General features: G+C 42.6%; 1 protein-coding gene across 2 annotated transcripts in view; it reads right to left on the bottom strand.

The window, feature by feature from the left end:
• Positions 1–17,834, bottom strand: part of SCAPER (S-phase cyclin A associated protein in the ER) — a 284,324-nt gene that overhangs the window by 205,288 nt on the left and 61,202 nt on the right. For both annotated transcript variants that reach the window (XM_044279884.1, XM_044279885.1), the window contains exons 7-8: positions 17,587–17,747; positions 10,568–10,833 (exon numbers count right to left, since the gene is read on the bottom strand). In XM_044279884.1, coding sequence (XP_044135819.1) covers positions 10,568–10,833; positions 17,587–17,747 — 427 coding nt within the window. The remainder of the gene's footprint in view (positions 1–10,567; positions 10,834–17,586; positions 17,748–17,834) is intronic.

The raw sequence follows: 17,834 nt of genomic DNA, 5'->3' as shown, positions 1-17,834 counted from the left end.
TTATACTACACTATTTTATAAAAAAAAACTAAAAAAACAAACACTGAAGTTCTGTGGGGAGGAAGGGTGGTTGGGGGATGGGGTGTCAGGGGAACAGAGAGTAGGTCACAATGAGATCAAAGCTGCGCTGTTTGACGTTTTCCTGCTGGCAAGCAGGACGCGCTGCGAATGGTCACTCAGATCTGAGTAACCAATCACAGAGATTGGGAAACAGGGACCATTGCGATTGGATTGCCGTCCGCAACATATACTTAAGTCTTCCAAAGTCTTGTGTGATTGCTCATTCGCTTCACTGTTCCATCGGGCGGCGAGCTTCTGTACTGTACTGCACCAAACAGTGAATCGAGTAATCACGAGACTTCAGGGGGCCAGGTGTCAGTACGTCTTCACTGCCTGACCGGGAAGCAAAAGGAGCGGAGTCTCAGGTGCAGTGAGGTAGAACAGCAGACACCCTCGTTGCACCCGGGGGCTAATTAGCATAAAATAAAAAGCCAAATTTCTGCATAATGGCATGTAAGATGGTTTCACAGTGAGCTACGTGGTGACAGAGTACCTTTAATTCATTAGTAAACTGCTAGGGGTTAGCTAGAACAGCCCCCAGAAGAGAATAAGATGCACTGGTAATTTTCAGCCGGCGCCTGTACTTGCTGGTTGTTTTAAATAGCATGTACAAGCACAGCCCAGCAACTAGCAGTTAGCCCCATGCCACATCGTGTACCAGGTTTTCAGATATAATAGTATAAGGGTACATTTACACAACTGAATGAATGGGTCTACATCAGTTCCGCAAATTTTGCGGAATGGGTGCGGACCCATTCATTTTAATGGGGCTGCAAAAGAAGCAGACAGAACTCTGTGTGCTGTCCGCATCCATAGTTCCGTTCTGCGGCCACGCAAAAATATAGAGCATGTCCTACTCTTGTCCAGAATCGCGGACAAGAATAGGCATTTTCTATATAGTGCCAGCCATGTGCGGTCCACAAAATGCGGAACGCACACGGCCGGTATCCTTGCTATGCGGATCTGCAATTTGAGCACCACACGTCCTGCCTTCAAAATGCCCTCTACTCAACTGGTGAGGGCAGCACAGAAACGCCACGCTTTACTAAATCTCTTCCTAGGTTTTAGCTTCAAAGCTGCATCTAAAAACCTGATCGAATATGGGCAGCCTTAGGCTATATTCACACAACTGTGATGAAATACAGACGTTAAAAACACAAAACAGTCAACATTTTTCAGGGCAGTTTCTTATAAATTTCTTTCTGAAAAATCGCCATTAAAAACGTATTGTATGGCAGCTGAAAACGGACAAAATAGGACATGTCCTATTTTTTGACAGCTGGTATTCATTGGGGTTGCAGCTTAAATGGGTCGCCCCACGAAAAATATTTAACATTTTTCAAAACAGCACCTGGCTGGATCTGAATACTTTTGTAATTGCATATCATTTAAAATGTATTATAGCTACTGGATTATTCAATGAAATCCATTTGTACAGCGCCACCTGCTGGTTGTTCTTTTTTAATATCTCTGTCTGCCTCAGGGAGGTGGATGCACATGCTCAGTTCCATCCTTCAACTGCCACCAGCTACAGCAAAAGGACATGCTCTCTGAGAAAGGACACATCCCCTGAGCTGCCAGTTAGAAAAAATCTAGTTGAACAATTAGAGCAATAAATGGGGAGATCTCTGGTTCTATGTTTGTTAGATAGAGATTGTTATATACTACACGCATTCTGATTTTCAGTTTTTACATAAATTATGGGATAATTAAGGCTAAATCATAGCGGGTGCGCAATGTTACAACCCTGAGGGTTAGATCATAAGATGATTTGTATATCAATAACAGAACTTGTGGCTAAATAGTATTTCAAGAAATTCCATCTATCATTTCTGTCAGTACCATGGACAGAGCCCAGGAGAAGTACAGTCCTGATCAAAAGTTTAAGACCACTTGAAAAATGGCAAAAAGTCACATTCATCATGGCTGGATCTTAGCAAGGTTCCAAGTAGAGCTTCAACATGCAACAAGAAGAAATGGGAGTGAGACAAAACATTTTTTGACCATTCAATTTAATGAAAACAACGAATAAACTGAAACAGGCTGTTTTTCAGCTGATCAAAAGTTTAGGACCACATGCCTTTAAAAGGCCAAATCTGTGCAAAGATGTGGATTCATTGTCATTTTCTGTCAGGTAGTCACACGTTGTGATGGCAAAGGCAAAAAAACTCTCCCTTTTTGAACGTGGTCGGGTTGTTGAACTGCATAAGCAGGGTCTCTCACAGCGCGCCATCGCTGCTGAGGTGGGACGCAGTAAGACAGTAATTTGGAATTTCTTAAATTCTTAAATGATCCTGAGGGTTATGGAACAAAAAAGTAAAGTGGAAGACCCAAAAAATGTCATCAGCACTGAGCCGGAGGATCCAATTGGCTACCCGTCAAGACACTGGACAATCCTCGACCCAAATTAAGGCCCTAACTGATGCTGACTGCAGCCCCATAACCATCAGACAGCATCTTCAAAAACAAAAACCGTCTTCAAAGACCTCGTCTCCTTGAACGCCACAGAACTGCTCGTTTGGACTTTGCAAGAAAGCACCAAACGTGGGACATTCAAAGGTGGAAGAAAGTTTTGTTTTCTGATGAGAAAAAAATTTAACCTTGATGGTTTCCAACGTTACTGGCATGACAAGCAGATCCCACCTAAGATGTTTTCTACGCGTCACAGTGGAGGGGGTGCCATAATGGTCTGGGGTGCTTTTTCCTTCAGTGGAACAATGGAGCTTCAGGAAGTGCAGGGGCGTCAAACGGCCGCTGGCTATGTCCAGATGTTACAGAGAGCATTCCTCATGACCGAGGGCCCTCATCTGTGTGGTAACGACTGGGTTTTTCAACAGGACAACGCTACAGTACACAATGCCCGCAGGACAAGGGACTTCTTCCAGGAGAATAACATCATTCTTTTGGCCCATCCTGCGTGTTCCCCTGATCTAAATCCAATTGAGAACCTTTGGGGATGGATGGCAAGGGTTCTCAATAAATTGAATGCTCAAAAAATGTTTTGTCTCACTCCCATTTCTTCTTGTTGCTCTACTTGGAACCTTGTTAAGATCCAGCCATGCTAAATATAAATTTTTTGCCATTTTTCAAGTGGTCTTAAACTTTTAATCAGGACTGTATGAGTTTCCCTGTGGCTACCCTGATGGCTCCATCAAACAGAAATCACACATAACACACAGACAAACGACTACTAATAACTCTCTGAGGCTACTTTCACACTAGCGTTTTTACGGGATCTGGCAGGGTTCAGCAAAACGTTCCATTACTGATAATACAACCGTCTGCATCCGTTATGAACAGATCTGGTTGTATTATCTGTAACATACCCAAGACGGATCCGTCATGAACTCCAGTGAAAGTAAATGGAGGACGGATCAGTTTTCTATTGTGGAAGATTGTGTCAGAGAAAACGGATCCGTCCCCATTGACTTGCATCAGGGGTCATGTTCCGGATCCCGGGACGGAAAGCAAATTACAACATGCTGCAGTTTGCTCTCCGGTATGGGAACGCAACTAAACGGAACGGAATGCATTTTGGAGCATTCCATTCTGTTCAGTTACATTTTGTCCCCACTGACAATGAACGTTTTTTTCCGGTATTGAGCCCCTATGACGATCTCAATACTGGAAAACGAAAACGCTAGTGTGAAAGTAGCCTGAAATATTAATGATGGATGATGCACAAACTAATTATACCTATTGTCTCAACAGGTTATGTATGCATTTATATAATTCCTATATCAATTAACACAAACACATTTCTTAACCACTCATACACGTGGTAGGACTAATTTTATAAGAAAAAAAACCTATTTAGGATGTGGTGGACTAGTGCCTGGAAGAAAACCCATGGGAGAGCCTCAAATGTAATCCAAGGCTGCAGCAATGTTAAAAAAAAAAAACTGTTCAATCTAGCAAACATCTTATGATGAACGTTATAAGAAATGCCATCATGTACAAATGCTTAAAGGGAACCTGTTATCATCTTTGTGCTGACCTCACTGAGTGACAGAAATGCTGATGTCAGCGGTGTGTCAATCATGAGCTAAAAGTAAGAGGTTGCTGAGAACCAGCATCATAATCATTGCAGCCCAGGACCTTGAAAAGAGTCATATCTATCTGAGAAGAGTCATGGTTATTCCTAATCTCCTGCTCTCTCACCCGTCTGCTGACGATTGGCAGTTCTCTCCTAGAGAGAAAGAGAGAAAACTAGGTAGAAGACTGTCGGTCATCAGCAGGTGGCAGGAGAGCAGGAATTCATGGATAACCAGGACTCTTCTCAGGTGGCCAGGACTCTTTTCCAGGCCCAGTCTGCAATGATTGTGATGTTGGTTCTCGGCAACCACTTACTTTTAACTTTTAAATAAAAGACTGCTAGAATCAAACCATCTGTCTGTACTTTATTCTGCCGTTAGTACGGGCAGAATAAAGTTGATGACAGGTTCCCTTTAATGTTGCATATAACCAGGGTTAGTCTTAGGCATCTTTCCCACGGGCGTGTCGCCCCATTTGCGGATCCGCAATACACAGGTGCCGTTCTGTGGGCATTCCGCATCATAGATGCGGACCCATTCACTTCAATGGGTTCGCAAATCCAGAGATGCGGAATGGAAGCACGGAACGGAACGCTATGGAAGCACTACGGAGTACTTCCGTGGGGTTTCGTCCCGTACTTCCCTTCCGCAAAAAGATAGAACATGTCCTATCTTTTTGCGGAACGGCCGGATCGCGGACCCATTCAAGTGAATGGGTCAGCGATCCGCTGCGGCTGCCCCACGGACTGTGCTCGTGCATTGCGGCCCATGGGAAAGAGGCCTTAATGAGACAATCCCTTCAACAAAAAAACTCAGATCCCACATACCCCTTCTGCGACTGATAGGTCAATGCACATCCACGCAGCGTATGCTCCATTCTGCAAGACCTATATTAAAGGGGTTCTTAAAAATTACTTTATTAGAAATATATTCTCAAATACCTTTCATTATTTATAATGGCTCGTTTTATCTGGGGAGCAATCATCAGGGGAAACAGAATAGGCGCTGTCCTATCAGTTCACAAAAATCCTGTTGTGATCACACAGCAGGACAAGTTACTTTACAACACTGAGGTAAAGAGCTGCCTCATCCTCCTATTCTCTACTTGTCAGGGATTATGATTCTGAATACAGATGATAAGAACTTTAGCTGAATCTCTGGGGAATTTAGTTCATGAGGAGACATGAAGTACAGAGAGGACGGACAGGACAGGCTGCGGTAATGGAGACTATGAACAAGTGCTGCTGCTCATTAGCCACACCTCACCCTCCTCTTATGTCTCCTCGTCATCTCAATTTCCACAGAGATTCGCCTGTATTTAGGATCATGATTCCTGACAAGCAGAGCAGAGAGGAGGATGAGGCAGCTCTTTACCTCAGTGCTGTGAAGTAACTTGTCCTGCTGTGTGATTAGGACAGGTTTTGTGTGTACTTGTAGGACAGCAGCCATTTTATTTCTCCTAATGATTGCTCCCCAGACAAAACAAGCCATTCTAAGTAATGAAAGGTATTTGTGAATATATTTATTACTAGCAGAAGGACCTAGTTTCGAACGGGTATATTTAATCAATTTCCTTTAATGTTTGTGTGTGTCGTTAAAAGATATCGACAGTATCCTCCATAACAGTGAACTCCACTGTCCTCTACCCCTTAACACTGACCCCACCACAGTGACCCGCCACTTTAAAATGGGAACTGCACAGCAGCCCATCCCCTTAACTTTGACCTTCACAGCAGTCCGCCCCTTTAACAGTGAGTTTCACAGCACCCCGATCCCTTGACAGTGATCTCCACAGTACCCCGCTGCCTTAACAGTGAGCTCACAGTACCCTGCTGCCTCAACAGTGACCTCCACAGCAGTTGCCCCTTTAATAGTGGCCCATGCCCCCTTAACAGTGACCTCCACAGTGTCCACCCCTTTAACAGTGCCCTCCACACCGGCCTGCCCCCTTAACAGTAACATCCACAGTAAGCGCCTCTTTAACAGTGACCTCCATAGTGCTCGCCCCTTTAACAGTGACCTCCACAGTTTCCGCCCCTTTAACAGTGACCTCCACAGCGCCATGCCCCGTTAATGCTAGGGCTACATGACGACATGTGTCGCGTGACATTTTGTCTCAACAATTTTTATAATCATAGGCTATGGTGTCGCACTGCGACATGTGACATGCTGCGACACGACAGTTGCAAAAAATCCATCCAAGATGGATTTTTCTGCGACTGACGTGTTGCAGTCGCAGCATGTCACATGTCGCAGTTTAACACCATAGCCTATCATTTTAAAAATTGCTGCATGACATTGGTGCGACATCAATGTCGCACGACACATGTAGCCATGTAGTTGTGCCCTAGGTGTCGTGCGACTTATGTCGTCATGTAGTCCTAGCCTAAAGCTGACCTACAGCAGTGAAGAAAAATGGCTGGGTTGTTATGGAAACCTGGAGTAAAACTGTGTGTATGTGGAGACTAAGGGCCTGCGAGATTCTATTGGCTGACAAGAGTCATGTGACCGTGTGTATGGCGGTTGGGATATGAAGAGAAAGACTTGCAGGCTTGTATTGGCTAGTGCAGGTCTTTTTTGTGAATATCTCAGGAATGATACGTCCTAGAACCTTCCCGAACACCTGGTGTACATGTGTGCCAAATTTGGTGAAGATCGGTCCAGTCGTTTGGTCGCGCAAAAAGAACAGACAGACAGAAACTCATTGTGTACCAGCATGTTACCTCCACGGTATTCTTTCCCAGATAGTAAGTGATATGTGTACCAAGTTTAGTAGATTTGATCGATGAGTTTTTAAGTTACAGAACCATATGTGTGTAGCAAAAAAAAGTTGGAGCAAACAAACTCCATGCAGCTGCTGTGTAGGGGCGTATGACCCCCCCAAGATTTATTTCCAAGTAGCAAGGGATGTGTATATCAAGTTTTGTTGAAATGAATGGTTGCGTTTCTGAGTGATTGCGGAACATACATACATACATACACACACACACATATATGTCTTTATATATATAGATAAAATAATATTTAAGTATTTTCATCTTTTTAATTCCTGGAGAATCCCTTTAAGGACCAGGCATTTTTGGCATTAAAGGGAATGTCCCCCTCAAGTGAAGGCCTATCCTCATGTCTGTGTTGAGAGTCCGACACTCCGCAACCCAGCTGTTCTGCAGTAGCTCCAGAACTACACTGCTCGGCCTGTTGTGCAGAGGACGGAGAGGGTTACTACAGCCCCCGTCCCACTAAGGTGAATGGAAGCAGCACAGCAGTAACCAGCTCCGTCCATTGCACAACACACAAAACTGTGCAGTTCTGGCTATTTCAGAACAGTTGACTGGTAGGGATGCGGGGTATCAGACCCAAGCAATCAGAAAGTGATGGCCTATCCTAAGGAAAGGTCACCACTTTATGGACCAATTTTTTTCAGCACCTCACATTCCCTCAGCCATAACCTTTTTATTTCTAAGGCTATGTAGCTATTTTAGCCATTGTTTTTTTACGGGACAATTTGTATTTTTTTAGGCATCAAGCAAGTCTGTGTTGACATGCATTTTTTTTTTTTAAACAAAAGACTGCTATTAAAAAAAAGCTTTTCCTCCATAATTTTTTTTACAGCCTTGGGCTGAAATGCCTAGAGGACATACAGCGCAGGCACTAGCCATCTGTTTCAGGCAGCTGAGACTATATAGTGGATGGAGCTAAAAACACGAGGTTCCATCCACTGTGCAGAAGCCATGCTGCGGTAGTGCAGCTCAGCTAACATTCAAGTGAATGAGAGCAGAGGTGTGGGAAAGTGTATACCAGCAAGGTGGAATTTGATTGGTTGCTATGGGCAACTAAGCCCGTTTTTACCCCAGTTTGATAAATCTCCCCCTGTGAGTTCTATGTCCTCTCGTAGTTTATGCTCGGCACGTCTAGGCCCACGAAGCTGAATACACAAAGTAAGGTACAATACAGGTATAAAGCCTTTTACATGCAGTGCTGCAGACACGAGGGGATGGTAGCACGTCTATTACAGCGGTAAAACGTGTCCTTCATAACCCCCTTTTCTGCCCGTATCACATTGCTTGCTGCATTACAAGTTACTACCGCGCAGTGCCTACTGTACGCCGTTAATATCTGTCATCAGCCAGCTACAGGAAAATTGACTGCTTGTTCCCTATCAGTTTATTCTTTAGCAATCTGCTGCCAAATTAAAACAACATTTTGGCCGTGCACTGAGAGTCCATCATTCATACCAGAAATTTCCACTGCTGTTGTTATCCAGCTGGGAGCTCTTCTGGCTGCCAGGCCCAGACATTCCAGCCACTGACTAGCTCTTGCTTCATTGTATAGAGCAAATGAAAAGTTTGGCTCAACTTTGGGCCAAAGTAACTGAATTTCTTAACTATTAATCCGTGGACCACCACAGCAGCAAACTAGACTGATGACGGTATAATGCTTAACCCTTAAATGTCCACCATCACTGTCTTCTAACATTGACTGGCTGGGCACTACTATTCTCATGAATAGTGAGAATCATGGTTAAAGCTTTGGTTAATTTTACCCAGCATTCAAGGAAAATATCAATATTTATAAATAATTTATTTCATTATCCCTCACAAAGACTACAATCCCCACAATCCCTAGCTTTCCTGCTGTGAGTGTTGATGTTTACTGATTGGCTGCCTGATATACAGTCCGGCCACGCCCCCTCTACTCAGTAATCACCAGCACACGGACACGGCCCTTTGTTTCACAAGACATTTAGCTAAAGAACTGACAGCAACACACTGAGCATGCTCGACCTAACAAAGGCTCAGAACTACAGGTCGATGACAGGTAATTTATGAGGAAACGCAGTGGTTAGCAGAGGAAGAAAACTACTTGTATAACTACTGAACGGTAAATATGTGAAATTTACAGTATATTAGGTAATTAATGATGACATAAGTTATATTTATAGTAACTGGAATACCCCTTTAATACAAGGCACTTACTAATGTATTGTTATTATCCATATTGCTTCCATTGCTGGCTTAATTCATTTTTCCATCACATTATACACGTTTCCATGGTTACGACAACCCTGCAATCCGGGCAGCAGTGGTCGTGCTTGCTCACTATAGGAAAAATCACCAGCCTATGTGCACTCCCATGGTCCCGGCTACCAGAGAGGCTGGCGCTTTTATATATAGTGTGCAAGCACGGCCATCGCTGATGTATTGCAGGGTGGTCTGTAACCATGGAAACGAGCAGTGGAAAAATAAATGAAGCCAGCAAAGGAGGCAATATGGACAATCACAATACATTAGTAAGTGGCTTGTATTAACTTTCTCGACGCTGGACCTGAGCGGGCTTGGGAAGGGTGAGATTTTTTTATTTTATCAGCCTCCATGCAGTTCCCTTTAAAGGGAACCTGTCATCAACTTTGTGCTGCCCATACTAACGGCAGTATAAAGTAGAGACAGGTGAGCTGAATTCAGCGGTCTGTCATTTATAAGTTAAAAGTAAGTGGTTGCCGAGAACCAACACACATCACAATCATTGCAGACTGGGCCTGGAAAAGAGTCCGGCCACCTGAGAAGAGTCCTGGTTATTCATGAATTCCTGCTCTCCTGCCCACCTGCTGATGACTGACAGTCTTCTACCTAGTTTTCTCTCTTTCTCTCTAGGAGAGAACTGCCAACCATCAGCAGATGGACGGGGAGAGCAGGAGATTAGGAATAACCATGACTCTTCTATGGTAGAGTTGACTCTTCTGAAGGCCTGGGATGCAATGATTATGATGCTGGTTCTTGGCAACCATTTACTTTTAGCTCATGAGTGGCACACCGCTGAAATCGGCATTTCTGTCACTACTGTATACTGCCCTCAGTAAGATACAGTATAGACCAGCATACTCTATCTATAGGATAAGCCATCAATGTTGATGGGACAACTCTTTTGTCTTCCCCCAGTCGCAGCTCCACTACTGACCCAGTGCTGTGAATGTGAACTGCACCACAGTCTCATTCATTTGAAGGCTGAATATATAAGGTGCTGCATCAAACTTTTTGGATTGTAAAGAGGGATAAAGTCATGTTAGATGGGCCAAAGGGCGTGCAATTGTCGGGAACAAAGCAAATGTTCCCGATAATTGCTTGATCGCGGTGCAGAGGAGAGAACTGCATTCACAGGCAGCAATCATCTCTGTATGGGACAAATTGTTTTTCGACAGCTCATCCTTGTATCCACAGGGGTGATGTGCTGCTGGCAAATGATCATTTTATATGCCACATAAAACATGAACTTGTGTTTGCTCGTTCACCAGGGATCGGTGATACCTTTACACAAGCAATTATTAGGAATGAGCGTTCCTCCAAATGCTTATTCTCAATAATTGCCTCGGTCCTCAGCGCATGTTAAGGGGCCTTTAATTTACCTTTCTGATTCACTACACAAAGACACAAGGCAATTAGACAACAGTACAGGGAATCACGGCAATGAACAATTACCTGAGTGATTTCCGTCAGTGGAATTTCACACGGACAAAGCAGCTCCTTAGGGGGAGGTTCAACAAGTACAGGAGGGAGTTCTGACTTTGCAGTCTCTGCAGGAGCCTGGATTGGAGGTTTGGAACAGACATTTTCCTTGTCACTGTCATCTTTTAGTTTATGTTCTGTAGCTGAAGTAGAATCAGACTTGGTTGTCGTAGCAGAAGATCTGGAACGAATAGGCCTGCCACGCTGCACAGTCTCCCATCCTTCAGTATCAATCCGATCTACAGTAAAGCCACGTTTTAATAAAAAACACATAAATGTCTACATGTTGAAACAAAAGATTTATCATTAATTATCAATGTCACCAGAACAATAGATTCCAAACTAGTAATGTCCGAGGTAAGTAAAGGCAAACCGAGTACTGGGGCAAAAACAACCTCTATGACGCAGATGTCTATTCCAGGAAAACATATTCCTTGCAGATGTCATATATGGCATCAGAATGAATCCCTCCATCACCTCTCATTTCCTGCTGTCTGGTTCACTCGACATGAACAGCAACTAAATACGTATTTGACAGGAACCTATCAGATTAATTAAATAAAATGGTAAACGTAAAGGGGTTGTATCTCTTCAGCAAGTACGGTAGCATTTATCATGCAGAAAATGGTAAACAACTTCACATCCGGGCCATTTACCCCCTTCCTGACCAGGCTTAATTTTGCAAATCTGCCATGTGTCACTTTATGTGGTAATAACTTTGGAACGCGTTTACTTATCCAAGCCATTCAGAGAGTGTTTTCTCGTCACAAATTGTACTTATTAGTGCAAATTAGTGTCAATATATTTCACCTTTATTTATAAAATAATCCAAAATGTACCAAACATTTAGAAAAATTAACAATTTTCAAAATTTCTATTTCTTTGCTTTTAAAACAGAAAGTTATGCCTCATAAAATATTTATTACTAAACATTCCCCATATGTCTACTTTATGTTGGCATCATTTTGAAAATGTAATTTTATTTTTTGGGACATTAGAAGGCTTAGAATTTTAGAAGCAATTCTTAAAATTTTTAAGAAAATTACCAAAACCCACTTTTTAAAGGACCAGTTCAGGTCTGAAGTCACTTTGTGGGGCCTACATAGTGGAAACCCCCCATAAATGACCCCATTGTAGAAACTACAACCCTCAAGTTACTCAAAACTGATTTTGCTAACTTTGTTAACCCTTTAGGTATTCCACAAGAATTAGAGGAAAATGGAGACTAAATTTCAAAATTTCACTTTTTTGGCAGATTTTCCATTTTAATCTATTTTTTTCTTTAACACATCGAGGGTTAGCAACCAAATAAAACTTAATATTTATTACCCTGATTTTGCGGTTTACAGAAACACCCCACATGTGGTCATAAACTGATGTAAGGGCACACGGCAGGGCGCAGAGGAAAAGGAGCGCCACATGGTTTTTGGAAGGCAGATTTTGCTGAACTCGTTTTTAGATGCCATGTCCCATTTAAAGCCCCCCTGATGCACCCTTACAGTTGGAACTCCAAAAAAGTGACCTCATTTTGGAAACTAGGGGATTACGTTTTTTGTAGAGCAGGTTGTTATGGACGCAATGATGTTAAATATGTCTACTTTTTTTGTTTGTTTCAGTTTTACGTAATAAAGCATTTTTGAAAAACAAATTATGTTTTTGTGTATCCATTTTCTGAACGCCATATTTTTTTTATTTTTCTGCCGATTGTCTTATGCAGGGTCTTGTTTTTTGCAGGAAGAGTTAAATTTTTTATTGGTACCATTTTTAGGTACATATTATTTTTTTGATCATTCATTATTACACTTTATGGGGCAAGGTGACAAAAAAATTGGTTGTTTTAGCACAGTTTATATTTATTTATTTTTACAGCGTTCATCTTAGGGGTTAGGTCATGTGACACTTTTATAGAGAAGATCGTTGTGGACATGGCAATACCTAATATGTATACTTTTTCTTATTTATTTATGTTTTACACAATAATAGCATTTTTGAAAGCAAAAAAAATGATGCTTTAGTGTCTCCAAAGTCTGAGAGCCATAGCTTTTTTATTTTTTGACAGATTGTCTTAGTTAGTGTCTCATTTTTTGCAGGATGAGGTAACGGTTTGATTGGCACTATTTTGGGGGGCATACGCCTTTTTGATCGCTTGGTGAAAAAATAGCTTTTATTTTTATTTTTTTACAGTGTTTACCTGAGGAGTTAGGCCATGTGATATATTTATAGAGCCAGTCGTTACGGACGTGGCAATACAAATATGTCTATTTTTTTTTTCTATTTTTAACATTTTTTTTATTACTTAATTGGGAATTTTTTTTTTACATGTGAAACCTTGGTTTATTAATTTTTTTAAAACACATTATTTTTCATTTTACACTTTGCGTCCTCCATAAGGTCATACAAGACTATTACTTTTAGTTTTATTTTTTGGTCTTCTTGTGACCTGTTTTTGCATCCCACGCAAAAACCGCACCATGTGAATGGGAAGTTTTTCAGTTGGGGTTTTTCTCTCTTCAAACAACTATGTGCTACTTTATCTTTAATAGTTGGTGCACATTTAGAGATAACTAGGGGTTTTTCAGATATCTGGGGACCTAATATCAGATCATTTTTTAGGATCCCCCAACTCTTTTGAATAATGTGTTTGATTTGAGGGCACCTTAAGGAGTATGTGGTGGAAAAGGAGAACTTATATCTATCTTCTCCCTGCTTAATTGTGTACTTAATTCCTGTGTTTCCTTGCCGCACATTATCCCTCTACAGTCTCAACTCTTCTTCCTTGTATCCTTTTTCTAAAAACCTTTCCAATACAATTTCACTTTGTGTATCATAATCCTTTAGTCTAGAAAAATCCCTTCTAACCCTCTAAAAAAGGCTTTTGGGTACATTTCTTATCCAGGGATCATGGCGACAGCTATTAATGTCTACGTAGCTGTTTCTATCTGTCGGTTTAAAGTAGGTTCTCGTGTGTATAGCAACTTCTATTATCATAATTTCCAGGTCGAGGAAGTTTACAGTTTTCTTTACTAATGACCTATGTTCGCTCCCATGGTCCCGGCCACCAGAGAGGCCAGCGCTTTTTTTGCTGGCAAAAGTGTGCAAACACGACCACCACTGCTGGACTGCAGGCTGGTCATCCATGGAAACGAGCAGTGTATAATGTGATAAAAAAATGAATCCAGCCAGCAAAAAAAAAAGACAATATGGACAATAACAATACATTAGTAAGTGCCTTATATTAACTCATTATTGTGATTGTCCATATTGCCTACGTTTGCTGGCTTGATTAATTTTTTCACCACATTATACACTGCTCGTTTCCATAGTTACAACCACCCTGCAATCCAGCAGCGGTGGCCATGCTTGCACACTATAGGAAAAAGCACCAGCCTATGTGCACTGCCACCAGAGGCCTTCAGTTTTTTTCTATAGTGTAGAAGCACGGCCACAGCTGCTAGGTTGCAGGGTGGTCATAACCATGGATATGAGTAGTGTATAATGTGGTGGAAAAGGGTATCCAGCAAGCAATATGGATAATCACAATACATTAGTAAGTGCCTTGTATTAACTTTACCTACATGATAAATGCCATTTGCTAAAGTAAGTCAATCCCTTTAAGGTAATATCAGTGCGTAATGGAAATGTTCCCATTAACATTTGTCATCTACCCAACAGTCCCAGCAGTTGTACCCCCAGCAATCCAGAGTGTCCTGCGTTAATGGAGCAGTCTTGTACATGTGTCACCGCCACTCTATTCACTTCTATGAGATAACCAAGCACTGTACTCCAGCAGCCCTACAGACATACAGTAGAAAAGTGGTCAAGCACATGCACCACTGCTTCATTTACACAGGGGACAAATGAAGGTTAACTGCCTTGCTTTTTTGATACTTGACGCAATTCAGATTTCCAAATACATGATGTTTTTACGAAGGCCTTGTTGTGTAAATCCCATACTTAACCGAGCAGATGTGGGGATTCGCTCTGGTAGTTGGGATAAGCGGGTGCAGTACAGAGGCAGAGTACAAGTTTGTAATTCAAATGTCTGTGTTTATTCACACATAAGGTCAAACACAAAACACTCTTTGCAGGGTTGGTGTTTGTTCACACCGAGTAGAAAGTTCATGCATAACAAAGAAAATTCACCATGTCGGCAGTTATGCCCCCAGCAGTCTAAATGCAGGCTTTAGGTGGCCTACTCTCCCAACAAGCGGGTCTCAGCATTTCAGCCCAGCACAGGGCTCAGATCACAACACACAGGGCGTTATCTGCTGCTGAGCCCAGCTGCCTTTTTAAGGATAGCCAGGTGCTGTCAAAACCCGGCCTGGAACATGGGGAGTAGTCACCCACCCAGCACTTTGACTACTCCCAATAAGAGCCGTGCCGGATCAGCTATACAGCCATACTAAAAAGCTAAAGTGTCAATCAGCATTAGCTGCCGCTGACATGTAAAAATACCGGCTCTTACTTCACCGAGGCCAGGAAACTCGGTGACACATACCAACCATCAATGACGACCCCTTGTACCTTCCTACACAGAGTATACTGTAATTTCTTTTCATATAAAAACAAAGACACAGGTCTAGTGTTCCCATCTGAAAGCTGCCCGCTTCACTTCCTTATCCTTACTGATAGATGTATGACTAGGATAAAGTAGAAGGTTTAAGAGGAAGAAGGTTGGTGTTCTGCAACAACTGCTCAATACCAATAGAAAGACATAACCGATGCATTCATAAAGTCCCCACAACATAAATAGGCAAACAGATTCATTAAGGTAATTAGAGTGAAAATGCATTCACAATAAAAATTAAAAAAAAATCAGGGTCTGTAAATTTACTATATTTTTCACATACTGACTACTTAAAGGGGTTTTGCCATCTCAGATATGCCCCCATTGTCTGATAGGTGCGGGTCCCAACTCTGAGACCCGCACCTACAATGAGAATGAAGCGGGGAAATGAACAGAGGGCGCACTGAGCATGCGCAGCTGCTCTCCAATTATTTCTATGGGGCAGCCGAAAATAGCCGAGCTATTTCCCATAGAAATGAATGGGAGCAGGGGCCGCTCGTGTGCTTGGTGGTGGATGGACCCCAGGGTCCTCCAGCGACAGTTCTCCCCGCTCCATTCTCGCTGTAGGTGCATGTCCCAGAGGTGGGACCCGCACCTATCAGACAATGGGGGCATATCTTAGCGATATGCCCCCTTATGTGATAGGAATACCCCTTTAAAGGGGGGGTAATCTCCTGCTGATCTGATTCAGCTGGTGGACAGCTGATAAACAATGCTTAGCAATTATTTTGTCCTATTGCAGACAGAGCAAAGGAGGGAGGTTCTTGCTCCAGCCAGTTGTCTTACAGCCAGATACAGAACAGTGAGGAGGAGGGGGTGAGGCTGAGCTCCTGGAACACAGACAGATTTCTTTATATATTTTTTCAGTTTTAATTAAAACATGAGACTAAATATGACCAGGAGAATGGAAGAGATGAAGATAGGAAGTCTAGACTTCTTTTTTATATTTGTTGTCCATTTTCTGTGTTTACTGTAAGCCTTCCTTTAAAGGGCATCTGTCAGCAGATTTGTACCTATGACACTGGCTGACCTGCTGCATTTGCGCTTGGCAGCTGAAGGCATCTGTGTTGGTCCCATGTTCATATGTGCCCGGTTTGCTAAGAAAAATGAAGTTTTAATATGTGCAAATGAGCATCCAGGAGCAACAGGGGCTCTGCCCTCTCTTCATCTGCCGAGCCCCCTGCACTTTGATTGACATGGCCAGGTGTGATGAGGTTTGCATTGCCTGGTCCTGTCAATCAAAGTGCAGAAGACGTGGCAGTTGCAGAGGGAGCTGAGCCCTAGGTGTAATGGCAACACCCTCATTGCTCATTTGCGTATATTAACACGTAATTTTTCTCAGCAGTGCAGGCACATATGGAGATGGGACCAACACAGATGCCTTCAGCTGCCAAGTGCACATGTAACAGGTCAGTCAGTATCATAGGTACAAACCGGCTGACAGACGCCCTTCAACTATAACATGCACAATCTGAAAATTAGCTTTGGAGGCTGATCGCTTTTTGGAGTGCAGAGGGCACTTCTTAGTGGTAAAATAAGCCATCTTCTTCGGAGTGGCCTGCTGGGGAAGCAGTATCTCAACCAGGGAGAGAAAGAGACTGGACAAACTGATTAGAAGGATCAGCTCTGTCCTGGGGAACCCCCTGCAACCAGTGCAGGTGGTAGGTAATATAAGGATACCAAGTTGATCTCCATGTCGATTTGCATAAAACTTTGTTCTAATACTCTACGGAGCAGGAGCTCTGTACAGTATTAGAATGTATTGGCTCCGATGACCCGAAGTTATTGCTTCGCAAAGTCTCGGGAGACTTTCCGCAATAACATCATAAATTAATTTGTACTGTAAAAAATATTTCCCGAACTCAGATTCAATTCCAGGGTACCACTTGGAACCGAACCCGAATTCGGCAAATGTTTTTTTTACAGTACAAATTAATTTATGAAGTTATTGCGCGAAGTCTATTACATTCTAATAATGTACAGAGCTCCTGCTCCGTACAGTATTAGAACCAAGTTTTATGCGAATCATCTTTGAATGTTTCATCTGAAATCGATTCGTTCATCCCTACTCCCATCCCATGCATTGAGCAGTACCATCAGTGACCGACTGCTTCACCCCAAGTGTGAGAAGGAGCGCTATCGGAAGTCATTCCTCCCTGCTGCTGTTAGGCTGTACAACCAAAGCCGACCCAAGCGGAGATAGACTGCACTCATCGCCTATGGGTTCCTGTGGATATCATTCCATCCAGAGACTGAATTCTATGAGCTGAGATATGTACATCTCTTATTTTTTACACTTTTTATCTGTACCCTGTACTGTAATGTCTTTCTGTTGGAGTTTTTGTATTCTCTGTGCGGCTGTAACACTGAATTTCCCCATGGTGGAATTATTTAAGGATTATGTCATCTTATTTCCATTGCTCACCATTCTCATGGAGTGCTCTCTGCATGGGGGCTGATGGACATGGATGGACAATCTCTGTGGCCTGATTACTTGCGGAAACTCCATGATTTGCTTTCACTTTATCAGCCCAACTGACACCAGAAGGAGTCAATCGGCCAGGAGTCAAGGAGAGTGTAGGTCCTCTGCAATGACATAATACATCAGATATTGAAGTATAAGAATGATTAAAATTAAACATATCACAAGAGATGTACACAGTTTAGACTACG

Source organism: Bufo gargarizans, chromosome 2 (assembly GCF_014858855.1).
Source record: "Bufo gargarizans isolate SCDJY-AF-19 chromosome 2, ASM1485885v1, whole genome shotgun sequence".
Lineage (NCBI taxonomy): Eukaryota > Metazoa > Chordata > Amphibia > Anura > Bufonidae > Bufo > Bufo gargarizans.
The sequence above is the reverse complement of the archived record's forward strand: the minus strand, read 5'-3'. Positions and strand labels throughout refer to the sequence as shown.